Source organism: Callionymus lyra, chromosome 14 (assembly GCF_982586985.1).
Source record: "Callionymus lyra chromosome 14, fCalLyr1.hap1.1, whole genome shotgun sequence".
Taxonomy (NCBI): domain Eukaryota; kingdom Metazoa; phylum Chordata; class Actinopteri; order Syngnathiformes; family Callionymidae; genus Callionymus; species Callionymus lyra.
The window spans coordinates 15,253,757-15,281,088 of NC_141831.1; the positions used below are offsets into that span (position 1 = coordinate 15,253,757).

Sequence of the window (27,332 nt, forward strand, 5' to 3'; positions counted from 1 at the left end):
TCCTGATCGTGCGGTAAACTATCCGACTAAAGGTCTACGAAAAAACTAAATCAAAACAATCATGAAAGCAGATATTTAAAAAGAAAAAACATGAACTCGTGTCAGTGGTTTAAAACCGATCCACTTTATTTGATTGGTCTGAACTCCTGTAATATCCTAACCAAGAGACATTGTGCGATACATACATGGCAAGTCAATATCATAGTATACAAGCGTTTTCAAGTCTCAGTTCCAAAGGAGGACAACAAAAAAAAAACAATAAAGAAAAAAAAAAGGTCCAAAAAGATTTTCCAATTTCTTATCAGCTTCATGTCAGGGGTTTGAGTTTGTAAACGTTTGTTGTCATTGCCTTTGTAAACAAATCAACCTCCCCCTTTCATAATTTGGGGCACAGGGAAAATGACATGTTAGAAAAATGACAAGAGATTATTTAAAGATGGATGACGACAAATGAAGAGCAAAGAAAAAAATATACAAGAAAGAAAAAAAAAGAAACATGTCTAAAAAGAACTTAACTTCCTTTAATGATTTGGAAAAAGTTCTTAAAAAATGTTTAGAGAGCGACTTGCCTGTTTATCGGTATATTGAAAGCAAAGATTATACGGTTGAGAATAGAAAAGAAAAATCCCCTAAATATTGAACGGTACCATCACTTCTGTTGTTGGTGAGAAATGTTGAAGCACATCACTGAATACTCCTAAATAAGTTACACAGCAGGTAGTATGCTTCTGATCACACGTTACGAGTCACAAAGCAAAAAAAAAAAAAAAAAAAAAAGTGCAAAAATGGTGCAGACCATTCTTTGTTTGGTGAGGTCGTCCAGGATGTCACAGGGAATTTATTTAATATTCAGGGAAGTATAAAAGAAAATTAAATTAAAAAAAAAAAAAAGATGGGAAACAAATACGCACATCAAACACCAAAAGTATATCTCTGAGAAAATGAGTTAAAGCTGCCTTTTCACGCGAGTCACAAGGCATGGCTAAAAAAAAAAGAAAAACATCACAAAACATTTTTCCTGACGTGCTGATTTTCTTTTTTTCTTCTTCGTCACCATGACAACATTGCAGCGCACATTAATCTGGTTGGACACGAACGACAGAGATGGCTACATGTGACGAGGCGTGTCAGCCTGTGTGGTAAAAAAAAAAAAAAAAAAAATGGCTCACTTTCTGAAACTGGTAAGTCGGTCCAGGAGTAGTCATCGGTTCTGACCTTTCAACCTTCACGACATCACAACAGTGTTTTCTGTCAATAAGTGATTTTTCACCCACTACCCTGCGAGACCAGCCCTGGTCCATAGTGGTGGAATTTTTGCTTTTTTTTTTCTTTTTAATGCTGAAATAATGTGGTTATTGTCGACTGTGCGATGATGTTGTGGTGAGTGACAGGTGGAGGACAGAGGCAGCGTTGATGTCAAGTAAGGGTGGCGCACGCAGAAGGCTGGAAGAAGTTCAAAGGTCACACACACACACACAATCTCTTCCTGCTTAAAGTGGATCGTTTTAAAAAGCGTCAATAAAATAAGAAATAATCAAGTTAAGAAAACACTGCAAAAGGTTACCCTATTTACATAAAATGATTTTCTTAAAGACACGGTATAATCTTTACACAAAAACCCAACAAATTTCTAAAAAATTTGTCATCTTTTTACACTTCTGTAACTTTATTACATTTTTTTTCCACACGTTCTCCCCTTTTCACAGGCTCTTAGTTTTCTGCTTCAGTTTCCAACACTCGTCGGACAGCCCGGCCTCAGACTGACGCTCGTGTGACAAGTCAGGGGGTGCCCATAGCACCATTAAAAAAATAAAACACCACCCATTTCCTTGATCAACTGGCCCCTGAGCAAAGACTCTTCTTGGGGGGGAGACGGTGATCCAGCTGCAGGCTTCGACTTCTTCTTCCTGGTTACGGATCTTCAGTCGTCGCTGTCCGACAGTGTCTCGTACTGCTCTGACAGCAGCGACTGCCACACGCGCTGCTGTCCAGGGGCTCCGGCTGCCTGTTGGGGCCCCTGTTGCTGTTGCTGCTGCAGCTGCTGCTGCTGCTGCTGCTGCTGCTGCTGCTGCTGTATGGAGGGTGACGCCATGGAGGTGGGAGGTGTGCCGCTTAATATTCGCATGGTCAGAGGGTTGTAGGGAAACTGCATGGAGCCTGATGGGAAGAATAAAAAGGACATGAAACATTAATTCTGGTTAGCGGTGTGAGAGAATGAAGCATCAATATATCGCAATACTTGAATGATTTTGTATCCATATATAACAGCATCGTCGAATCATTTATAGTTCTTTTATGGTTTATATGTGAAGAAAGTGTGATTAAAAAAAAAAATTCATTTTCAATTAACGTGCAAATATCCACAGCGTTTGTTAATTTTCGAGTTGCAATCCAATCCAATACGTCCTTTGCAAAGGAACAATGAAATCCGGTGAGATCCTGCCGATTACTGAGGGCGAGAGGATACAGTCGCCTCCAACGCACCACCAGCGAGAGAGAATGTGCAAAAAAAAAAAAAAGAAGGTATTTGGTTGTATTTCAAAAAAAGTCAAACTTCTGTAAACGATCATATTTCACCAATCCTCAATTTTTACTCTCCGTTGCCGCCACCAGACACGGACAGGACGTACCGTATTTTCCGGACTATAAGTCGCAGTTTTTTTTTTAAAAGTTTGGCCTTATACTCTGGAGCGACTTATGTGTGAAATTATTAACACATTATTACCAGTATATCATTTCACATGTTATTTTCACACTAAACCGCAAGAGGGCGCTCTAGGCCTGTGTTGATAGTTTCGACGTAGAAGAGGAAGCGCCGCATCTTCTACCTCCGGAGTTAGTTAGTTGTTTAGAAGTGACGCCGAGGATGAAGATTTCATTGGATTTTAGTTATTTGGATTTACACGGATGGTTTGGTAAACTTCTTAGCATGTTATTTATGCTGTAGTTATCTGAATAACTCTTAATATGTTACGTTAACATACCAGGCACGTTCTCAGTTGTGTCGTGTAACGTAACATACCGTACAATTATTCAGCCTGTTGTTGTCTCTATTCTATTTTTATTTTAAATTGTCTTTCAAGATGACATGTCTGTTCTTGGTGTTGGATTTTATCAAATAAATTTCCCCCCAAAATGCGACTTATACTCCAGTGCGACTTTTATATGTTTTTTCCTTCTTTATTACGCATTTTATGGCTGGTGCTACTTGTACTCCAGAGCGACTTATAGTCCGGAAAATACTGACGAACCCAAAACAAAGTTGTGTTTGTTGTGAACACACTTCTAAGCAGCAGCAGACGACGACAACAATCACCTGCTGACGACGGTCGTTCGTCCCAGCTCCACTGCGCCTGAGCCTGCGCTTGTCTGTGATAGTCTCCGTCCGAGTGGACGGACGACACCGACGACGGCCGGTCTGCTGAGGCGTACGCCTGAGCCACGTTGGGAGACTTGGTCTTGCGACTGCTGGCTTTGCTCTGCTTCTGCTTGGCTGTAGAAAGAACAGAGTGAATGAGCTGTAAACGCTGAGACGAGTCTAAATGTTTTACCGATGCCTGGCGATCGGTTGGACTCGTGGCGACCGTCGCTGCCCCCTTGATGCTCCTCCTGCCTCTCCTCCAGGTTGCCCATCAGGGCCTTGCGGATGATGTCCTCCAAGCCCAGGTTACTAGCTGGGTCACCGAAGGAGTGATTTCTAGGATTGATGCTACCTAAAAATAAAAAAATCACAAAACATTCAATTAGAAAATGTGTTCTTTGCTACGACCTGTATGTCCTTCACTTACTCGAGGTGGTCACAGCTGGTAGATTGAAAATTTCTGTCCCTGGTTGTGCATTACCTGCAAAAATGATTGTTGCAAATTACAAATATGATAGTTTTAATCACCTGAACGACTCGTTAACACAACACACACAGACGGCAGGAAGAAAACAAGTTACGTAAAAAAAAAGAAATCAACAGTTTGAGAGGAAAGACCGAAAGGACCCACTTACCAACATCAGAATCCCCGACACCAGAAGTGGTTTTCAACTTACGAAAGATCTCCTGCTTCTTGGATTTCACCATAGGAGAAGTGCTCTCCAGTTTAGTGAAGAAGGCGGGCAGGTAAGCGACACTTCCGGGCGACCGAGAGTCCACCCTGGAGAGGACCAATCAAAAACACTCGTTCAGAAACATTTCCTTAATTTACTTAAAGTGCTTCCGTCTATGAATAAACATGTTTTAATCCACCTGATCCAACAGCTTAAGGCAAGTTGAATTCAACACGTTTTAAAAGATTTTTTAAATTGAATTTCAAATTAAATTCAAGACCAACTCCATCATCAACAAAAAAAAAGAGAGTTTTAGAGAGATTACAACCCAAATGTTTATTTTAACATTGAATGAATATGAGTTTTTAGTCCAAACCTTTGGACTCCTGTCAAGCTGATTTTAAAAAAAGTTGATAGTATTTCATACCCATTGCAACCACTTAATTAATAAAAATAAATAAATGTTACCAGATATTTTGAGGTATGAAACAAACATACAATCTTACTTTTTTGTTCTCATCTTAAGACTTTCGAAAATGTGTTTGACCCTTATGTTATCTCAGGGTCAAGGTGACCCAGTGGTAACACGAGGGATACCACAAACACATTTCTTCTCAGGCAACCTTGACCCAATGACAACACAAGGGATCAGACATTTTAATTCCAATTAAGGCCTCGTTTTGAGATTCTTGAATATAATTCCTTTTGAGGATCCATTCCCTTTAATATAACACCGGGTCGTGCATCACTTATTCAATGAAGAATGAACAAGAAATCACCTCATTTCAGAGTTTTGTGTTGAAGGTCCGCCGTCTTGCTTCTCCATGCCTTGGTAGCTCTGTGGAGGAGAGATGGGTTCGTAGTTCTCCATCGGCCGCCGCTCTGGAGACTTCCCGGGTCTGAACGGTTTTGTGAAAAAGGGAACATTAATATAGAATTGTAGAGACTTTTAAACACCTTCAAGCGGCTGACGCGCTCACCTGGATCTGGGTTTGTCGGGGGCATTTTCCGGTGAAACTCTGCTGGATGGTCTGTGCTGATGCGGAGGGTGGACCTGGTTCTCCGGACTGTAGCGGTTGGACATCTTGGGTCGACCTGAAGACGACACCGAGGGTGCCACGCTTTGGAATATGGAGGAAGCCGAAGAGACCGGAGGAGGGTCTTGATTGCGGGCGAAGTCTTGCGTTATGATTTGCTGAGGAGTCAAAGAAGAGGTTTTTAAGTCACGTATCACAGAGCGAGACACGAGTTTGGACATATATCAGTGCCATCAGAATGTTGAAGGGTTGAATTTAAAATTCCAAATGTAGAAATTTTAATTATTTTTTTGCCATTTAATTATTTTTCTGAATAATTGAATTTAATAGTTGGAATATTTTACAAAGAATGATTATTATTTATTTGATGTTAATAGTTTGATATACTAATTACAAAAAAAACTAAATAAAATATGTTTTTATTTGTAGTCTTTTAAATTCATTATAAAATATTGGTATAATGTGGCTCACATTATACCAATATATGCTCAGTGCCCTCGGATGATACCAAGAGTACGGAGCAACTTGACTGTGTCCGTCGACTTCGTCACATGATCTACTGTGTGTCCCATGATTGGCTAAAAGTCCAACCAAGTAGCTCTGTACTTGTTCTGTATTTTTTAATGGAACCGTTTTACCAAAATGTTTAAATTGAATTTGGAAGGCTATGAATTAAGAAATATTTAGAATTCTTGGAATTAGAATATTTCAAACAATATTTTTAATTTTTAATTTAAATTTAAATTTAATTTAAATTTAATTTTTTAAACAATAAAAGTTTTACCTTACCTTACCTTATTTAACCAAGTGTAACAAAAATCCATTAGACTTGTTAATATTACATTTTTTATTAAATTATTTAAAAAATAAAACAAACCTGGAAGACATACAAATAATTGAATTATCAACCGTTTAATATAGAAATGATTAAATAAAATGATTCACTTTCATCATTTAAAATGATCAATTCAACCATTAAATAAACAGATGTCACTGATACTCTTCGATACTAATAAACTTTCAACAGTTCTTAAAACCCGATTTGAATATTTCTTACCGATATATGGTCTGCCAAGGTCATGACCCTGTGTGTCTTGGGTGGCGGGGCGTAAGCGTCGGCTTGGGACGTGGGTGTCGGCTGGGAGGTGGTGTGTGGCGTCTCTACTGCTGACCGGTAACGACTCATGTCGTAGGCTCGCACACCAGCTGGACACAGAAACAACACAATAATCATCATTTACGATCCCAATCGTTGATTTGTTAATAAGATAGGAAATCAGAAATCTATTTAGAGAAAACTCAATAATGCCACAAGAGAACCCTAACCCTGACACAAGCACTTTTTTATATGATATGGAAGCCAAGATTATTATTTTTGGAGAAAACTAGCAACGATATCTTCTATATCAATATGAATATTGTTATAACTGCTTATGTCATTACTGTGTGTCAAGTTACTATCGTATCTATCGTTTCATTCTTTATGATTTAATTATTTTTAATTTGAATTAATTGTTTTTCCAAATCCCAGTATTGTATTAGATTAGATTAGACTTTATTGATCCCACAGTGGGGGAAATTCACTTGTGCAGTAGAAAAAACATTTAATGGGGACAGAAACGGAGCCAGTACCCAGTAAAAGAGACATGGGAGAAGAGTGAAAGTAAGAATACCATCAACTACATGCATCACCGACACACTGACCAACAATACGATAATTTAAGTGGTATGAAGTTACAGGGAAAAAGTGCATTATGCTACAGAATTATTGCTCAGGAATGGATTATTGCAAGAGTCTGTGACTAAAAGATATTTTATGGTTCAGTGTTTTTTCCTTCTACTTCTGTTTTTTTTTCCATTTTGAGGAAAGGGATTGTGTCGAACAAAAACAGAAAAATTAAATGTGTATTCGATTAAAAAACAACTTTGGGATGTTATGCTAATAATAGTAAAAAAAAAAAACATAGTAGCGCAAAACTCGACATGATGGGATTAAATAAAAACCTTGTTGTTGATTGTCGTCTGGTTTGTCTTGTTGTTGGACAGGAGAACTGGCAGGACTTATGACTTCAATTGCTTCCCCACCAGCACTCTCATATCGATTGGATGGTACTGGAAGACATTTATAAAAAGTGAGTCACAATGTAACCTCCAAAAATGTGTTTACGCAAACACACTCACTGTTGCTGGAGGAGTCTGAGCCCTGAGAACCTCGTTCTCGCGAGTCCTTCTCGGGTGCGATCTGCCGCGTGATGATGACGTCGATGAAGTTGGCGGCCGTGATTGTCGTCTTCCCGCGAGTTCGCAGCTCTTCTTCGATACGAGACTTGGAGGTTTGAGGTCCCTTGTCTTTGCCGCCCATGCCCTCGGCGTACCCTTGATGAGATTTGCCCCCCGGCAGCGATATGGCACTGTAGGGTAAGTGCATGGACTGCCTGTCCACCTCCTGCTGCTGCTGCTGCGCCTCAGAGTGACTGGCTGCCCGCCGCTGGACGGGTACATCGTCATCGTGTTTGTTTTCTTTGACCTTGGTCACATCCATCTGCGGGGCGGAGGCTGCAGCATCTACGAGAGCCGCCAGAGCGTCTGCGGCCGTGTTGTAGCGAGAGTTGCTCTGGGATGCGGCTGTGGTTGCCGCAGTATGAGGGCTGAAGAAAGAAGAAAAAAAGTTATAAGCACCAATAAACTTTCTGTAAATGACTAAGCTTGACCTACATTAGAGACGTGATGACACTTTTGCCCTGAAAGATGCTCGGTCGCTGCTGCTGCTGGGTCACCACTTCCTGCGTCCGATGGGAAGGAGACGGAGAATGCATGTAACCTTGACTACCTGGTCGACCCTGTTGCTCTGCAGCACCTGGTTCACACGGAAACAAAGAAAGCAATGTTTGTTTATGCCAAAAGAAGATTCATGAACAATTAAGCCATGTTCAGGGCTCTCTGAAGGGTCATTACCTTTTCTACTTTTCCACACGGTCATGTGACTCAAGGACACAGTTTCTTGGTTTCTATTTTTTTGTCGCTCAAAGTACTTCATAGGCTTTTTCAACCGATTAGAAAAGGCTAATTTAGTGGCTTAAACATGCAGGGGAAACTTTAAAAAAAAAAAGGCTTGATGTTTATATACGTTACTTCACGGACACTTTTTTATTATATTATTTGATTTCTTTTTTATTGTATTTATTAAACTGTGTGCACGTTGATCTTCTATCCGCTGATATGTAGTGACTGGAACCCTAAGTTCCCAAAAGAAATTCTCCCAAGGGATCATCAAATTTCTATTTCACTACATCTATCCATCTGTGGTTTAAAGACAAGTATGGCCCGTGCATGTCATTTTTTTCTTCTGAAATTTAGAGAATGCATCATTGTATTAAGATAAGGTAAGGTAAAACTTTATTGATCCCTCAGGAGGTCTCCTTCGGGAAATTGTTTTTTTCCAATAGCCAGCAATTTTTCATAAACAATAAAAAATAAAATAAGAAGAAGAACATAAAGAGAAAGAACAAGATGACACAATCTAAGTCTAAAGATAAAGACAAAGAACATAGGTCAAAGAAAACAACAAAGACAAAGGATATAAAGACTAACATAGAACAGAACATCCAGATACTCTCACTCCACTCCTGCCCCCGAACTCAGAATTGTGCAATTTAATAGCCCGAGGAATGAATGAGTCCCTGAGTCTATTTGTTTTGCACCTGGGTAGGAGCATTCGTGCACTCATTCTGCTTCTCTGCATTGAATTAACTGAATTGTATTGAGGACACCTTCTTCTATTAAGTGTCAAAATTTTAGAACCTATGTATTAATGTTTCTTAATTACATTTACACAGTTAAGAGCATAATGAAACATTGATGTTAAAGTTTTTTATTCCATCTTAGTGCTTAATGATATATTTGGGAATTGAAATCGAGTTGAGGTGACACTAGATTTTGAATCATACGTTACAGGAAAAAACTCACCAGCACGGATGTATTCGTTGGTTCGCTCTCGGTCTCTTTCCCTCATTTCTCGGTCTCGCTCCCGCTCTCTATCTCGCATCTCCTTCTCCCTCTCTTTCTCCTGCTTCTCTCTGTCGCGCTCGCGCTCCGCACTGGCAGCAGCAGCCGCGGCGAGGTGAGCCTGATGACCTGAGAACACCGTCCATGACCGTTACACAACAGTGTTGGAAATACAAGTGCTTTACAAGTTATTTCATTAAATAAAACATTTTATTTTATTCATGTTTCAAAATTAAGATGAGATACACGTTGTTAGGACCATGTTAAACCCTGTTTTGTCGAACTTTCTCAACTTTGTGATACCATTGAGGTTTTGGTCCATCTTGACACGACAAAGATAGTTATGATTTTAGATGCACATTTGTCAACATCCATGATACAAATCCAATGTTCCACCACATCTGAAAGTTTATTTATTGGATCTGCTGACTGTTGAGGCCACTCAAGTAGACCGTTAACAATGGCCCTCTGTTTATTACTACAAAGAATGTTTTCAAGAGAGAACCCTGCATTACACAGCTGGCCTGAAACCTTGAAACGTAGACGGTTATATTCATGAAATCATGTCACTAGCCCCAAATTCTTTCTCTTGAAACTCAGTCAGGTGTGATCATCTGCTGCTTCAGGGTTTGACATATTAAAGAGATTGTATTGTCGCCTTTCTTTTATCGGATCAGTTCTGCTTTTCACCTTTGACATTAAACAAAACATTTCTTCCCCATCACCAGAGAGGGTTTCACAAGGAAATCCTAGTACATGATTAAATTCTGTCAACACTTGACCCAAGTACCGACAACAATGCAATATAAAAGTCACTTTAATTTCCTTTCCGATGTCTGGTTGGAACTTTATACATAGTTGATAGATACTTTGCAAATGTTGTCGGCCTTTCATTAATTAAATAACCATTTTTTAGGTGAAAAAAGAACAGAGTTAATGATAGAATAAAATGCGTCTCATCACGTGACAGGATGAGCCTTTGATGACTTAGAGGTCAAATCGATACACACTACATTGTATTATTATTCTACAGCACAGTTCCGATTTCATTTATTTATTTTTGCTTTCAAATCATATTTTATCTTATAATAGATGTTTTATGGTTTACATTGCAATAAAGTTTGCATAAAATATGTTTTCCCCATTTTTATTTTATTCACAGTTAACTTTCAAATACTTAGTGTTTGTTAATTTTTGTTTTGCAATTAAACTTCCTGCTGTCATTACATTCTCTCGTCCTCTGCAGCAATAAGGAACAAATAAATGGCAGCAATGTCTGAGGACAAGAGGATACAGTCGACTCCAGTAGATTTTAAAGAAAATGTTTTGATGCATTTTGGTTTCAAACGACTTCGTCAAGAGTCATGTGGTCTGCAACACCAAAGTACTCGACAATACTACAAATATATCCTTGTTAAAAGCAGTATCACAATATATATCGTGATATGTATTGTATCACCACATTTTGCCACAATACACATCCCTATTACACACAGCTGTGTGATACTGGTACCCAGGGGGCGCTGGAGATCGGGCCGACAGGATAAGGGAACAGGAAAGGATGTGGGAGGGGGGGGGGGGCCTCACCTGGTGATATGGAGGTTGGGTTGAAAGCCCTAGTATGAAAAGGGGGCTGAGCTCCAGGGAGGTAGGCGATGCGCTCCAAAGTGGGGGTACCTGGACCCCCAGGGTGAGGCAACAGGATAGTTGGAGGCATCTGGGCTAGATCTATAATCCCTTTTACAGACAGAAGCAAAGGGCCGATGGTAAACAACAAAAGTGATCCAAGAATTTCTCAACGTGTGAACATCATATACACTTAGCTGGATTAGTGGTCAACTTCAAAGAGGCAACCACTTAGCAAATGGAAGATAAAACACCATTACCGACTATAAAATTGAAAAGTGCCCAATTAAATTACAGCCGGAGAAGAAATTGTTGAAAATTTGTCAAGGTCATTTGCTTCTGGGCGTCTGGAAAAAGGTAGCCACTACATCATAAACAAACACTCTGCTGACCACAGCCGCGCAGCAGGTAACCCACCAGCACCAGGTTGAAGCTCACCTCGGGCACCGGGCACGTAAGGAAGTTGGACTTGTTGTTCCCTCGGTGACAGACCCCGTACCAAGTCTGGGCGAGGGATGACTTGCATCTGCTGTGAAGTGATGTAATCGTTGAGGATGGTCTGCCGTGTGTTCTCCATGGTGTACAGCTGGTAGGTGTTGGGGTAACCGGTCGGGGACGGCTGCCTGGGGAACATGAACGCTGAAAGAGAGGACGAAAGAAAAAACTTAAAATAGACATAAAGTGAACTATTTACATTTTAAAACTAAGTGCTTTTTTTTTTTTTTAAAGCAAATTAAGCTGTAACACAAAACCTTTTCAGACATCAAAATGATTTAAATATATATTTATAGCCAAACATTTTATAGCTTTTATGGGTCCATGACTCATGTGTTAAACCCCGAAACATTTCTATGAATGTTAGTCTTCAAGATAAAATAATGGGCAGAGATGATAGATGTTAAAAGTACAAGTAAAAATAAAGTTAAATTAATTTGTTTGGTGAAGAAGGTAATACACAGATATAATTAAAAGCATTTGAGCCTTAAAAGGTAAATTATTTTGTTTGTTCGCTGATTAAAAAGGTTTGGACCCCTTATGTAATGGAGGTTGAGACCCCTCATCTAGAAGAATAAAATACAATTCCAAGTTGAATAAATATGAAATAAAGTACCAGGGTCCATCACTCTGTGGAAGGCAAGTGTGGGGTCAAGGCGTGGAGGCAGGTGGGCTCTGTACATGTCCCCGTGAATAAGTTGCTGATGATGGGGGTCGAAAGGGCTGTGAGACGTAACGGGGTCTGTCACGGGGGACTTGGATGTGATGCTTTCCCTCTGATTCGGGGTCATGGCGTTCTTTCTTTCATGGGCTGCAGACTTGGACGAGTTCATTCCACCTTTAGGAAAAATAGAAGCCATGTTATGTCAAAGCCAACCATTGAGCAGCGGTTACTGTTGCAGTTAAAAATGACATGATAGTCTAATTCATGTCTGTCAAACTTGCCGCTTGGGGGGCCAAATCAAGCTCACCACATCAATTTATGTGGCCTGCTAAATGGATGGTATTAAATCAAAGTAGATTAATTCTTATAAAGATATTGTGATTCATACAGTGTTTAAGAAAACATAAGAAACAGAGACGTCAACAAATATACAGAGACTTCTAACAGTAAACAGCATTTTGTTCAGCCAAATAATGTGGCCCCTTGTGTGATCAAGTTTGACAACCAGGCACCTGCACATGTCCTGGTTTATGCCAACTCTAATAAAATATTAATCTCAAAGATAATCAACACTTGAGCAACACACCTTCTCCGCGGAGCATGGGCGAGCCTCTGGATGCAGGGTTGGTGCTGTAATTGACGGGGGTCCTGCGGGCGTTGGGGTCTTCATACATGCTTGGGCTGAGCTGGGACTTGTTCGCCTCCTGATGCGTGGAGCGGAGCACAGAGGTGGAGTTGACCACCGTATGGCGAACCGCTTTGATTTCCTCGTATTTGGCCCGTTCCATGGCCTCGAGCTGCTGGAGGCCATGTTGGAGTTTACTGGGACTGGTGATCAGGGACTTGACGTTGTGCTTGAGAGCAGGCTGGTTCAAGGAGTGCATCTAGTAAATAAAGATCATTCATTTACTTTTAGAAATAAATACATAACCGCTTTTCCGTCGCCTCACCTGGGACATGGGTCCCTCTACACTCTTCCTGTCTGACAGGTCTGGAGTTTTGCAGCTGTCTTGTCCCGGCTGCTCCTGTCGTGGGATTTCATGAATGGAGCGACCGGTTTCCTTGATTGTATTCACTCCCTCGTAGGGTTTTCCCTTCCCAATGCCCCCTTCAAAGGAACGGATAGGGGGGCTCTCTCTCTTTATCTGCTTTCCATACTTCATAGCATCCTCATAGGTCTCTGCTGCAGTTCTAGGAGTCCCTGAGGGAGGAAAAAAGATAAAGTTATATTTTTATTTTCTTGCAGTTTATAGTGCTACTAGAATTGACTCCTTTACCTTGCATGATAGATCCAGAGATTAAAGGCCTTTCCTTAGACTCACCATGCATACCTTCTCTGGGTAAAGCTCTGCTAATAAGTCCTGAAAGAAATACAAAAATAAATAAAAATCCTTTTAATCATTTGCGCCATAAAAATTGAGTCGATAAAGCTTTTTTTTAATAAATAAAACAAGTTCAATAGTTTCAGGTGGTGGTTCTAAAAAAAGAAGACATTTATATTAAAGTACATCAGTGCCATCAGAATATTGAATAGTTGAATAGAACATTTTAAATGTTGACACTTTGAATTTCTTTATTGAGATATTGTTGTTTTTTAGTCATTGTTTTCTTTTTTAAATAATCTAATAATTCCTGTGAAAGGTTGAAATGTCCTTTTTTTATTGGTTGAATTTGCTTTTAATAAAATAATTGCTTTTAAATATATTTTACTTAAGATATACATCATACATTTTAATATTCCAATTCCAAAAGAAACTAAATTCTAAATCCGTTCTAAATTCACTATTTTGAAATTGATAGCCTAAGCGACTTTTTTTACAAACATTTTTATATTTAATTTAATTTATTTTATTAAATGATTTTAAAAAACAAATCAAATTATTATTAAATATATTTCAATTAAAGAAATTCAATGTTTCAACTTCTAAAACGTTAATTTCAACAATTCAATATTCTGATGGCATTATTATTCTTCGACACATGGGGATATTTTTTACCCTCGAACGGTGCTCCTTCTCTGCTGAGGTGACCCCTCATGGGTCCTTCTATCATGTCGTAATTGCGTTTCATCTCATGGCCAGTTCTGGGGCTGCGGGTGTTTTCCCTCGTGTTCTTGATGGCTAATGAGCACAATGGACTTAGAATTTATCCTCATTTTTAAATAGACGTTGTCTAGTTACCATCATATGAGAGGATGTGTCCGCTCTTGCCCTCATAGATCACGTGACCTTTAGCCATCTGTTCTCTGGCCTTGTCCGAGTTCGACAGTTCCTCTGTGGCCAGCTTGGTGATTGTGCCCTTCAGGAGATCTGCTGCGATGCTTGACTGAGTAAGTGCCGGGGTTCCCTGTGCAAGAAAATCGTGTAGAACAGTAAGAAATAAGGCCTTAAAGACAAACGTATAGAACATCCGGGCTTAAAGACGTTAATAATTACCTGAGTGATTGATCCTCGGAAAGCTAGACCTTCACCCACCTTTGATAAACTTCCTCTAGCATCTTGCATGGATGACATGGATGCTCCTAGGAGGAAATCAGAGTTAAAATGGCAAGTATTTTGAGTATGTTAAGACGTTCATCAACTTCCAAAGTTAACACCAGATTTATGTGCAACACATTACACTTAAATGATGAGTTTTAGCTAAAGCAAGTCTTCATTGGGCAGAAGAAAATGGGATTTTCTTCAAATGAGAAGACACTGGTTGAATCAGCTTCTTGGATGGTATGACTAAACCCCTAAGAGTAATTTATGGTGGGAGAAATTCATGATTGGCTGATGATTGACAGGTACTGAGACTAAAATAAAGTTTTTCTGCTTCCCTACCCGGCTTATTAGGATCCTGCTGCCGGGGAAGTCCTAGAGAGATGGAGCCCACTGAGCTCTTAGTCCCTTCTGGCCCATATAAAGCGTGAGAAGGCAAGTATGTTCCAGGAGTTCCCTTTAAAGAAATCAAATAAAAGTTAAAATGGGAAAATAAACGACAACACCAGACATTTATCCAAGATCATGATACTGTTTCACTTGGGAGTTTTGAAATAAGTTTACATTTAAATAACAAAATACATTTAGTTTTATTTGATATACATTTTTATTAAAAATATTATTTTTGTTGTGGTTGCAAAGAATTGTTTTTGATTCACCCATAACAGTCACTTGACATATTGAATTTTGTCATTTGAACTAATTTTAAACAATATTATTACATGACGACAAAACAATGTAACTCTAATGCTTTCAGTTAAGTTTTCTTAATGTTTTATATGGTATAATCCGACATTAAATATTTCCCTGGATATTGACATTAGACGATACCCGAGGGTTGTGATGACACGACAACTCGTATATACTTTTTTTTAATCTCAAATATCCAACACAACCAGCAGCAACAGAAGGGCCTTACCTGGGATATGGAGCCACCATGAATGAAGGAGGGCTTATCACTGGGCTTGCTTGTTGGAATGAGGGGAGGAGGAGATGGAATGTTCGGAGGTCGATTGGATCTACTGAATGTCACTCTGACTCCATCTTGCATACTCTGGCCCAGTTGGCTGGAAGCGTGGTGAAGAACAGCTGAAGGCAAGACACAATAAAGCAGATGAATGAATATTCACTTCAAGAAGAAACATTGTTTCCGACTGCGTCACACTGCATCCAATGTGACTTTACATGTGTCCTTGGTTATAGAAATAATTTTTAGCAACTATTTCGCTTTTAAAAAAGGTCCATTAAGAAAGATTTGAGTAAATTAATATTTTTTTTATATTTTAAGAGTGAGCTTAATTCTTAAATCAAAAGTTTCAGCCATCTTGATCCATCTTACCCTCTCGGTCCATAATATTTGGGCTTCGGGTTCTGTAGGCCATTCTGTGATCTGGCTCTCCCTGATCTTGCCTTTGCTTCTCCTCCAGGTGTGCAGATGCATGTGCGGCTTTGATCTGGTGCTGCAACATGGCGTAGCCGCTGATGGGCACGCCACCAGGTCCAAAGGGAATCTAGGATGGATAATAAATCTCATTAATCTGGATAGTAAACTGAAGGCAACAGTCATTGGTTCGCTAGAAAAAACATCATCAAGGAGCCTCAAACTTGGACTTGCCATTGGTGGGATTGACGCAGCTCTCTGGTGAAGCTGCTGAATGCTCAACTGGGATTGTTTTGGAGACGACACCAGCACCGTTCCTGGAGGATTGAGCAGCGAAGGCTTGTCCATGGAGAACATTCTACTAGTAACAAAGAAAAAACATTTTAGTAGAGTTGAACAATTTCTCCTGTGAAAAAAAAGGTTAGTGAAGCACCTCTGTCTCTCAGGGTCTGCCTCCACATCTTCATCAGCACTGCAGGTGGCGCTGGAGTCATCTGAATGAGCTTCTCTGTGCTTCTCCCCCAGACCTCCTTTTTCCTTGACCTCTGGCTCGGTCTTGACTTGAACTTCCCCGGACCTCATGTCCAAATCCTGAGGTTCAGTCTTTGGATGAACTTGATCCGTGAATGGAGCCGGCCGGGACTTTTCTTCCTGAGATCCGGTCACGCTCTCCGGGCTTTTCTCCTCTTTCACACGGAGTTCCCCGTACGATGCTTCGGGACCTTTTCCACTGCTGACTTGACCCTTTTCCGAGTCTGGTCTGTGAGCTTCTCCTGCAGCGCCGTCTGGTCGTTTTAGGACGCCAGACTTCAACGAGTCGGCTTGAGAGGGCGAGGGTGCGCTCTCCGTGTCAGAGCTGTTCTCACCACCTGAGCAATATAAAACCAGGAAATACATAAACCAGAACTTTCAACTTAAATATGCAAATAAAACAAGGCAAATGTTTCCCCATTTTCTTTTTTTTTTTTTACAATCAAATTGTATTACTAAATTGCACAAGGTTATATGTTTGCATTCTATCAAGAACATATCTTTAAACTTACCATTTCTATTTGAAAAGGAATGCTGTTAGAAATGTGAATTTCCTTTGTGAGATCAATAAAGTAAACGTAGATCTATATCGGATCCAAGCCAATGTTTTCTTTTATCAAGTACAAATATTCTGGACTATATGAAAGCAGCATTTTTTGTAATTTTTGGCTCCCACACGTGGCACATCAGTGTAACTACAATGACGTGGAATTACAAACACACCACATAGCATTTGAATTTAAAATCTATAAACAAATAGTTGTTCAGGTACAATCCAATTTGTCAGTGAGGTCATAAGATTTTAGAGCCAGTGATGACCACACTCTTTTCAACAGGGAATTATTGACCCAAAAAACAAGCCTGTTCGACCTATAACAACCCAAAAAGATTACACGACAGCACGAATCCAGCATCTTACCATCGCTGTCATCTACATTGTCTTCATCGTCATCATCAGGGGATGCTGTGGCAGGTCCTTCACCCTGAGATCTATCAGCACGAGCCCGCCGTGTGTCCTGAGGAACACGTTGAGAGGATAAAGTCAACCTTTTTCCCTGAATTACTTGCAGGTTTAAACACGACAGTAGAGGATGTACTTTACCTGTTTGTGTTGCTGGAGTAGGTTGTCGAGATTGTGTCGTCTTTTATAATTGAAATAAAAGTTCTTGCACTGAGCCTCGCTCTTCGTCCCCACCATTTTGGCGATGGCGGTCCAGTTTCGCCCATGTGCAACCAAACCTGTTTAAGATAACGCACAAGCATTAAAGAGTATCTCTGTGTTGTGGTACAGGTATTCTACATTTACAACAACCAGAACTGGTTGTCTTTCTTAGCTCAGTTCACAAAATAGCTCATTAAAATCTCAGAAAAACTATGTAGAATCAAATAAAATTGTAATGATTTTCCAAAGAATGGTTCCATAGAAAGTAAATTTGTTTCATCCATTCAATGATATTTTCCACAAACCATGCACAGAATGATTAGCATTAGTTTTGTTAAAGACTAGCCTGCTGGTTTCTTTTCCTCAATTATTTCCAAATCTCCGTTTAGCTAAACTGAGGCTAAAAAATACTAGGATAGCAAATGATAAACCCGACTGTGGATTTGGAAGTAGAAATTAAGTCAGAGTAACAAGTGGATGTTTGAGGGAAACTGCAGCACGAGCCGTGTTGCTTCATACATGGCAGCAAAAGATCATTTCTCAGAATCCCGCGGAGCAATGCAGTTGAACTCCAGAACATGGCACAGTTGGGAACACTCTGTATCACGGTCATGGGGAACTCATTGGCACAAAGAATAACACATTCGTGGACACAATAAAAAAACAGACACGTTGGTTGTATAAATGAAAGGTAAGAAAGAATAATCCCAAAATACCTTTTTTGGCAACCTCCATCTCTTCCTCGGTCCAGCGGGAAGTTTCTCCAGTTTCGCTAGCACCAGCTAAATCACAAGGAAAAGAGAGAGAAGGTCAAATGAGACCGAAAAAAAAGAGATAAACTAGGGGTTGATTTAGAGCCTGAGAGAGAAAAGAATGAAAGAGGGCGTGATACAGACAGACTGTCTTTTTGTTCCTCGTCTACTTCTCATGGCAACTAATCTAATAATCTGTTTACACTCCAAGACCTGCAACCTCACTCAGACTCTTGCTCCCTCACTCCCCCTCTCTCTCCTCTACCATCGGAGCAAGCCCTCCTACTAGTCCGTCTAGCAGGGGAGGGCCACAGTCTGCTGATGTAGGGCCAGACAGTGGGCCTCCCTTTTTGGCAAACGGCCTTGGATGGAGACAAACACACAGAGCGATTGCATGGTCAAACCCAAGACCCATACACTCCCACCCCGGGCTACTGTACAGTGCATGTTGCCATTAACCCCTTCACCTCCTCACACACACATATACAGTAGCCAATGGTCAGTGTGACGAGTGCCAAGAAAAATAGATTTTCTGCCTATAGAAGTGCAAGCATTCGTATATAAATGCAAATAACAAGCCATTGAGACTCTATTCTCCATTGAACATGTCTCCAAAAACATCTACTGGCTCTTCTATACACTTTTCTTCTACGACTCTGTACTGGACGTAATTAATGTACAAGCCATGAAAATGTAGGATTGTAATACAATATCAATAAACTTAAATATATTATATCACATACATCTCATATACGTTTCTCCACAATACTGTATCGATTATTTATTTACAATCAATAATTCACAACAAACTATTTTTGTGTTATGCCAATGGACCAGTAAGATCCCAGCAATGACTGAGGATGAGAGGATACAGTCTACTCTAGCCAATTTTAAAGCTGATGTTTGGACATATTTTGGTTTCAAACCAAATTACAGCAGTTACGACTTCGTCAAAAGTCACATGGTAGATTTTGCAATGCTAGAGTCAAGTACTAAAGTTGTTCAGGTATCATTCTTGTCGATACACACACCCACCGATAAAAATTTACCCGGTGGTGCCCACCACACTTCCTGCCATCCTTTACCTTGAACGACCTTATTGCAATAAGCCAAGCCTGACAGAGAGTAACCCCGGCAACACCTCCACCCATTTAATTCTCAGAATCAGTGGAGACTAGCAGGTCACAGCAAGTAAACAGACACAGAAAAAAGAACGAAATGTAGTCACAGAATGAGGTTAAAGTTTCCTGCTCTGGAATCAATATTAAGGTCTTTGGGTCTTACACAGTAGTGCACAACTAGTCTGTCTTTAGGACCCGTCATCGCTCCTTATGACAAGCTTCGTTCCAAACCGAGAAATACGAAACATATTAAAGCGGTTTAAACCGGAAATAACGCGATATATGCTGCAAGCTGTACGTTTATTGTCAGAGGGCAAGGCTTTCAGAGACTTAAGAAAAAGTGTCATTCCAGGGATTAGAAACCCAAACGGGTTAACTGTTGGTGGACAAAGTCATGCCCAGGTCCAAATTGAACAATTTCCATTTCATTTCAACTCACCAACTACATTCCCAGATCCCAATTTTGGACCCTTATACCCACTTATTCAGCAGCACTAGTCTAGGATATAAGGCTCATAATTAGTTTGGGAATATGTCTCATTTTCAAGAGACTAGAGCAAGAAGCAAATCATGAGTTTGAAAAAAATAGTTTCTGCTTTCAGAACCAAAACACTCCCTCTAAGTTAGATCATTCCGATCATACCATTTCCCTTTTCCTTACTCTTTTAGTACAAGAACTGCAACGTCTTTAAGTATAATTTCACTTTTCGGCACATTAACAACAAACTGATGATCAAGCATTGACGTTAAATGGCATCGTCCGAAAGAAAATAATTATTTCTCAAATGCTGGAGTGAGAAATAGGTGCTTGTACATGTTTATAGTAAATATTATCCAGAAGTGTACCTTTAGAAGCATCTATAGAAGACACAGGTGTCTGTGGTTTGGCAGGCTCCTTCACAGATTTCTGTACAATGTCCGATTTTTGCGCCTGAGGAGGCTCTGGAACAGCTTCTGGGACAGAGTTTGGTGGGTCCTCGGCCACCACAGATGCAGCCTCGTTGGCCATGGAGCGTGTGGTGATCCTTCCTTTCCTGTGGCCCTGGCTGTTAGCGGTCTTTCTGCCACGAGGCGCGTTTTGCTCCTTTCCGTCCTCGTCCTCGCCACCTTCACATTTGTCTTTGTCCTTGCCGATGTCCCTGTGAGTACATCAAACCATGAGGCGTAAGGTGTGAGTTTAATCTCTGGTGCGTAATGACTCAGTAAAATCATTTTTAACATTATGTCGTGTTGATATGTAGCTAACATCGATATGAAGCTCACATTATTTTATCTTATATTAAAAAAATGTCTTCAATAAATGGTACTTTAACACCTCATTATCATTTAATCAACATAGTAGTAAATATGTCTTTCAAAGAGAATTTCTACCGAACTGATGCACATGTTTCATATTATTAAGCAGTTGATGAAAATAAAAAATAAAACATTTTTAACTTCTAATGTATACATGACCCACAGAAAATGAGAAGCAATTCAAGTATCTTCTATAGGACAATGACAATAACTTCAAATGCATTACCTAGGATCCTCTTTTTCATCTTTTTCCTCCTCGTCTTTCTTTTCCTCGTCCTCTTTTTTCTCTGACTTCTCAGACTTTTCCTCTTCGTTTTTTTCCTCCGACTTTTCTTCTTGTGATGGACGTGTTATTTGCTTCAGACAAACATGAAAAAAAAAGTTGTTAAGTGGTGGACTGGGATGTTTACCCCAGACAGAGACCAAAAGGGAGTTGTATGGAATTAATGCAAATAATTTTAATTACCATCACTTGCTTGAAAGGCCATACAAGTCTAAAACAGTGTACATTATCAGCCAGCTAAAGGGTCATTTTAGTATCAATTATCCCAATGTTTGTGGTGAAAACACACAAAAACTGAATCACAGCCTCAGTGTTTATAGTTTGAGTACTTTGGTTTTCTCCTCTTTCATTGAATTCTGTTCTATCTAGATCAGTTTTTGCAAGTCAAACAATTTACCACTGGAATCTCCAATGCTGCAGTCTTTTTAGGTCAATATTTCAATATTTATTGGAGGTCGTCTAGTTTATTGTTTGCTCTCAACCATTATTAAATGCGCTAACAGGCCGTTTGAAATGACTTGGCCGGTGGGATTTGGCCAACAGGCCTTGACTTTGACACATATGGCCTAGACTCAAGAGCGTTTCAAAGTCAGCAATCCCTGGTTAAGCCCTCAGAACTAACAAAATAAGCCACTGAAATTGTACCATTATATAATAATTTTCTGCTGACTGTTGTAAAATCCGAAGATTTAGTAAAGAAAACATTATGTAAACACACACAAACATGTAAGTAAGTAAGTAAGTAAAGAGAACTATTTGTAATAATGACACTAGTTTTTCAATAATGAGCACTCAACATGAGGCAACATTCAATGTCACATTGCAGAGAAAATTAAGCGTGAATACGCAATTCAAATGTGGAATTTCATTTAAAAAAGCCTGACACTGCTGAGACAGAGAAACATTCTTTCTAGAAGGCTGGCAGGAACACAGCTTCCTCCAGCCTGTTCCATGAAAGCACTGTGCTGGAACAAGTCTGCCTATGCCAAGTCAAACATCCCATGCTGGTACCAGATGGGGCCGAGGAATGTTCCTCACTCAATGGTTCAAGATTTAGGCAGGACCAAAGTTTTTTTTTTAATGGCTTTTGCCTTTTGATCACGTAAACAATAACATCAACCATTTTGTTCTTTTTTTTTACGTAACATACTTTAAGCATGTTTGTTTATCGAACAAATAAAGTGAATACAAATGAAACAAAGTACAAACAACTAGTACAGATACTACAATATGACGATAGTGTTCTTGCACCTTCAGTCAAAGGTCCCGCTTCATAAGATAACTTTTTGTGTTTGTATTATTTAAATTTGCATGTGTGTGAGTACAACGATAAATCTTCACAAATAAAATCATGAATTTAGAGATGTTCATTCAGCTTGTGTCTTTATAAACATTCCATTAGGTGGTGCCAGATTCCCATGTTTATCTGGTCAGCGATCATTTAAAAATGTCCTTCACCTAAAGGCATTGAAACTAACCAAGATACAGATTCAAAACAACAACATTTTCAACCAAAGACTACTTCATAGATCAAAAAAATGTCATGTCTTTAAAAACGTGAATGCAGAATAACTCTCCTGTCTGCCTGCTACACTACATTAAATACAACAGCTCCTTCTATCAAATCAGAACAATGTAAATAGACTTGAAAGACAACTCTAGAGTAGTCAAAAGTTTTGCTAAAACATGCCAATCACCACCAATCTGCAATGTTAGCCTCTGTAAGGAAGTGATCGGTTCATATTGTTTTTTTCAGCCTCAATATTTCTTCACCCTTTTTTGCGGACACAGCAGAAATGCATGTAATGAGTCCAGCCAGGAGTCACTTATTGATAGATGCCTTGTCTAGCTGCGTAGTGGACAAATGAAAGGCAGACATGTCAATAGTTCAACGTGAGAAAGCAGCTCAGACAATTGGCACAGAACTGTGAATCGGTTTTCACCCTTCACTCAGAGGACTCGACTCATTTGCAAAAGGTCACAACTCTAGATCCATGGCCAGCTGACGCTGTACTGGGGGACAGGGCTGCATGCACCCCCCCACCCACCCACACATCACCATTTGGAAACTCTGATATCAGGCCAGAGTTTGGAACGCCTGATTAGAAGACCTTGATGAAAAGAGGAGCCAGCCAAAATCCCTCAAAAGCCTTGGAAAAAAACCTTAGTTTAACCAACTACAAAAATGCATAATCACATTTTTTTTTCTTTATTTAGCAGCTACATGCATGTTTAATTTACTATCTAAAGCTGTGTATTATATTATTATTTGATTTGAACCTTGTAAGTGCACATTTTTAGACAAACTAGGGGTTGAATTCTCATATAGACAAATAAAACCGTGTTGAATCAGCAAAGACCCTGCAGATTCTCTTACTTGCCAGTGCCTGCATTTGTCAACAACAAGTCAAAGATGCTTTTGATGCAGTCAATGGAGTATCTTCCAGAAAATTAAGAAGAAAGCATTCATTTTGATTCATCACAGATTCTCTACTGCGATCCTGCTTTTTCAGTATTTAACCAATTAAAATATTGTGTACATTTACAGAAAATAAGCATTTGACGGGACATACAGTATCGTTTGTTGTTAAATAAAGGGAACTTCCAATTATTATTCACTTCAACTTTCATAACGTCCCTTTTTCATCATCTCAGTGTCTGGAAAGATTATTGGAAGTTTCTAAAGTTTGTAACAAAGATGCTATGAAGACAATTCAGCTTAAATGTTAGTCATACAAATGCAAAGGAGGGGACAAAATAATATTAAAGATCAAATGTGATTGAAATTGTCACATTACTTGATTTCACATTTAATCCGGATATTAAGCACCAGGGTGATTAATTGATTGAACATTTCCTTGGAAACAGTCAAAAAAACAAAGATGGCTGCTGGGTATGTTGCTATTTGTTTTTGTTCTGTGCAGGCTATTGAAGAGAGCTAGCGGACCAAATTAGCCATGTAGTCCACATGTTGGCAAGACATCATACACAACATGAAGTGTGCCACAAAATAATTTGCAATAAAAGGAGCAAATCCAAGCAATTTGTCTTGCATGACAACCGCCTATAATCAATAAATATTTCAGTTCAAAGTTGCAAGTTGAACAGGAATCATCTTATTCCTATGGTATTGTTGTTTACTTTTGTCAACAAGCATTTTAAGCGTCAGCGTCTAGTAACCTGCAGAGGAAAACCCCTGTGTTGTCTTTTCAGAGTCCTAGTCAGCCAACGAACATAGTAACTCACAAATTGAAGAAGGCAAACAGAGCTATTCGTCTTTGCTCTCACAGCACCATTTTACATCCAATACCAATATAGAATTGATCAACCACCTTCTGTCTTTTATTTATGGGATATTTATGAATGCAAAAAACAGGTGTTGCAACACAGTGAAGAAACATTGCCCTTTACCAGCAACAACAAACCTCACAGATCCTACACATTTACTGAAATATAAAAGAATAAGAAGTTAAAAAAAACTAACCTGCAAGCTCATTTGCTGGTCAAACAAACATTTTTCCACTACAAGTCACAGCTAACTGATAGTGCAAAGCCGAGCGTACTCTCCGGCGCCTCCATAGCTGGGGCAGTGATAGTAGGACGGGGGCAGGAAAGCACCATTGCAGAGCTCCTTAGAAGGGCTGCCGGCCCACCGTACTGCTGTACATATTCCGGGAAAGCGTGTCATCGGGCTGCTTAAGCTGCCCAAAGAATTGTCCATCTCACATGCACGCACTAATCTATGCAGGGTCACACAAGGTAATCCCTGTCGAGCACTCCTCTTTGATTGGCACTCACAGCAGCACAGGGAGTTTTTTGGCTTCGTCCGATGAGTGGACTGAACCAACTCAGCTGATTCAAAAGAGAGGGGGGGGGGGCTTTTTTTCCCTAAAATAAAATAAACCGGGAATTTCATAAAGAGAGTTACTCAGCGGATGTTAAATGAGGAATGTTTTGGTCCTGCCTTACATTCCACTGCTTTTACTGTTGCCTAGTCATCCTCTGACTACGCTTGTCATGTCACAGCATCAGTCTTAGAATCTTCTTCCACAAATCTGTTCGACTTCAGAGCAAACATGTTCCTCAGTAAAAACCCCTGTTTACTTAGATTAAAGTGAATATCACTGATGGTGGATCCCTCCTGTGTTTAGCACAATTAGGAGTGTAAGGGAAAAAAACAAACAATCAATTTACTTAAGTATCATTCTTTTTGTTTGGCTTCAGATCATTTTTAATTTTTTTGTTATCATATTTCTTTTACGGTTTTACATTTTAAAAAAAATTGTGTATACATTTATTTATCTATTTACAATCAACATTTTTAGGTTGTAATAAACAGCCACTAGATGGCAGCAATGATCACGTCCCCTGCTAAAGGACCAGGCGATGACTGAGGACAAGAGGATACAGTCGACTCAAGCAGCTTTAATATTATGATTGGGCACATTTTGGTTAAAAAAAAAATCATACTGCAACGCCAGAGTCAAGTACTCAGGCAACAATACAAATATATCCTTATTCCTACAGTATCATAAGAAATAAATTAATGATTTAATTTGAAAAATTAAAAAAAATGGCATCATTGAGCCGGACTGTAATCGTATTGCCAGATCCTTGCTTACACACACCCCTAACAATAATAACACACTGGTTTGGAAAACCAACAAACATAAATATCTGCTAAAAAGGTGAAATGCCACAACAAAATTATTAGTGCATCAATCAAATTTGTAAATAGAGTGAAATTCATCTGCCATCTACTGTAGTTTTGAGTTAATTGCTAGCAAAAATATTTCAAATAAAAAAGAAAAATGTATCGAATCGTGTTGATCGAATTAATACAAATAAATAAATAGTAAAACATGTAAGTAGTGCAGATTAAAGTTCAAAAAAAGGTCAAGTTCTTTCACACGGATGTAACATCAATCTCACACTCCATTTCACAGAATAATGACCCGGTCACAGCCCACAACTCCTCCGTCTGCACTTTACTCAGGGTTTATGTAGCACTAAGCTGAACTTCACATATAGAATTCCATATCATAGATTGTTTTGACCAGATGAGAGCAACAACAAGAATCACATTGTGCAAATATGAGAATCATCCTAAAATCCTAAATGTGGACAGGCCTCCTGAGAAGTCTATAACCGTAGACTTGGATCTGAACATCAAAGATGTATCCATTGGTTTGTGAAGACAGAACAAACATGGTCTGATCAAGTCCAGCTGGATTATACTTGAGTGTTAAAGTTACCTGGTTTCTTCCTCTTCGTCTTCCATAGTTCCTCCTGACTAGTGTCTTGTAGTTGTGGTTCTTTTTGGTCAAGTAGTAGTACAAGACACAGTCGGAAACACACTGAAACAGGACGATGGAGTAGTCCACATCAATAATCATGTCTTCATGAAGTTAGAAAATAGAGAAAAGCTCATTACCTTTCGCTCCAGGTAAGAGGCAATCAGGCCAAAGTTTTTGGGGTGTTGGACAAACCTGGAAGCACATGTCCAGGTTATTGAATTTGTTCGGGAGATGACTTTTTGATGCAGAACACACTTACTTTTCTTTAAAGATTTCCTTTTCGTGTTCAGTCCAGACGTTCATGAACTGCCGGGACTTGTACACCTTCATTGAATCGTCCATCAAGCCGTTCATGTTGATGAACTTCACTCTCCTTTGCTCGGAGTCGTACATCATTGGAGGGATGACGGACAGCTGTCGCATTTGCTTCTCGTTGTTCTGTGCATTTAAAAAAAGAAAAAAAAGAGAGAGTTAATGCAAGCAAAAAGGTAACATACATGGATTTTTTAGTAAATCTGAATGATATTAAAGGTAGGAGGACATATTGGACACCAACCTCCTGCTCAGACAGGCCATCGATGATTTCAGAAATCTCATGCTCGCTCCTTGCAATAGTTGCAGAGAGACCAGTTCCTCTCTGTCCGACCCTAAGACACAGACATAACATGTTATGGATGTTAAAAGATTGTACTGTTAGTTCAGGTAATTAATGTTAGCAGGCGATGCAAAGCTACAAAAAGATGTCTTGGATAAAGCCTAATGTAATATCCTGGATTCTAATTCGCTGAGACCAGATCTGACCTTTTGGACCACACTCACATGATGTTCATGTTCGGGACCAATAATGAAAGGCCAACCTCTCTTAAAAACAACAACTTTTTTTTTTACTAATAGTTTATACATGCATTTAGTTTACTGTAATTGAAGGGTTGCAGTGCTTCACAAGACTTTCTTGTGCATCTGTGACAAATCCCCATAAAAAGTTTTTTCCCCACAGGTTACTACTGGTTATTGGACTTGTGTATAAACTGACAAAGCTTTTAATAATCTTCCGATAAATTTGAGTAAAGTTCTTACATACATCTGTGAGATAATTATTTTTGTCTCAAATAAATCACAGCTTTAACTGAAATTTCTTTTTTTTAAACCAGCACCAACAAAGCCTTT

The 27,332-nt window shown here is 39.4% G+C and overlaps 1 protein-coding gene across 4 annotated transcripts in view; it reads right to left on the bottom strand.

Moving 5' to 3' along the window:
- Positions 1 to 101: 101 nt before the first annotated feature.
- The window catches only part of ncor1 (nuclear receptor corepressor 1), a 36,064-nt gene continuing 8,833 nt past the window's right edge, over positions 102 to 27,332 (bottom strand). Inside the window, exons 11-45 of one of the 4 annotated variants that reach the window (XM_087808314.1) lie at positions 26,722 to 26,812; positions 26,425 to 26,603; positions 26,303 to 26,357; positions 26,124 to 26,225; positions 20,812 to 20,942; positions 20,136 to 20,428; positions 18,133 to 18,198; positions 17,357 to 17,493; positions 17,174 to 17,270; positions 16,157 to 16,592; positions 15,958 to 16,081; positions 15,682 to 15,853; positions 15,262 to 15,431; positions 14,685 to 14,799; positions 14,298 to 14,383; positions 14,043 to 14,208; positions 13,860 to 13,982; positions 13,140 to 13,223; positions 12,813 to 13,063; positions 12,449 to 12,746; positions 11,815 to 12,036; positions 11,142 to 11,342; positions 10,665 to 10,814; positions 9,039 to 9,206; positions 7,788 to 7,929; positions 7,254 to 7,720; positions 7,077 to 7,184; positions 6,130 to 6,278; positions 5,016 to 5,230; positions 4,815 to 4,934; positions 3,997 to 4,142; positions 3,789 to 3,842; positions 3,552 to 3,713; positions 3,317 to 3,493; positions 102 to 2,157 (exon numbers count right to left, since the gene is read on the bottom strand). In XM_087808314.1, coding sequence (XP_087664440.1) covers positions 1,922 to 2,157; positions 3,317 to 3,493; positions 3,552 to 3,713; positions 3,789 to 3,842; positions 3,997 to 4,142; positions 4,815 to 4,934; positions 5,016 to 5,230; positions 6,130 to 6,278; positions 7,077 to 7,184; positions 7,254 to 7,720; positions 7,788 to 7,929; positions 9,039 to 9,206; positions 10,665 to 10,814; positions 11,142 to 11,342; positions 11,815 to 12,036; positions 12,449 to 12,746; positions 12,813 to 13,063; positions 13,140 to 13,223; positions 13,860 to 13,982; positions 14,043 to 14,208; positions 14,298 to 14,383; positions 14,685 to 14,799; positions 15,262 to 15,431; positions 15,682 to 15,853; positions 15,958 to 16,081; positions 16,157 to 16,592; positions 17,174 to 17,270; positions 17,357 to 17,493; positions 18,133 to 18,198; positions 20,136 to 20,428; positions 20,812 to 20,942; positions 26,124 to 26,225; positions 26,303 to 26,357; positions 26,425 to 26,603; positions 26,722 to 26,812 — 5,893 coding nt within the window. In that variant the 3' untranslated portion in view covers positions 102 to 1,921. Of the gene's footprint in view, positions 2,158 to 3,316; positions 3,494 to 3,551; positions 3,714 to 3,788; positions 3,843 to 3,996; positions 4,143 to 4,814; positions 4,935 to 5,015; positions 5,231 to 6,129; positions 6,279 to 7,076; positions 7,185 to 7,253; positions 7,721 to 7,787; positions 7,930 to 9,038; positions 9,207 to 10,664; positions 10,815 to 11,141; positions 11,343 to 11,814; positions 12,037 to 12,448; positions 12,747 to 12,812; positions 13,064 to 13,139; positions 13,224 to 13,859; positions 13,983 to 14,042; positions 14,209 to 14,297; positions 14,384 to 14,684; positions 14,800 to 15,261; positions 15,432 to 15,681; positions 15,854 to 15,957; positions 16,085 to 16,156; positions 16,593 to 17,173; positions 17,271 to 17,356; positions 17,494 to 18,132; positions 18,199 to 20,135; positions 20,429 to 20,811; positions 20,943 to 26,123; positions 26,226 to 26,302; positions 26,358 to 26,424; positions 26,604 to 26,721; positions 26,813 to 27,332 lie in introns of all 4 variants that reach the window. The other 3 variants (XM_087808315.1, XM_087808313.1, XM_087808316.1) reach the window with 3 other exon arrangements.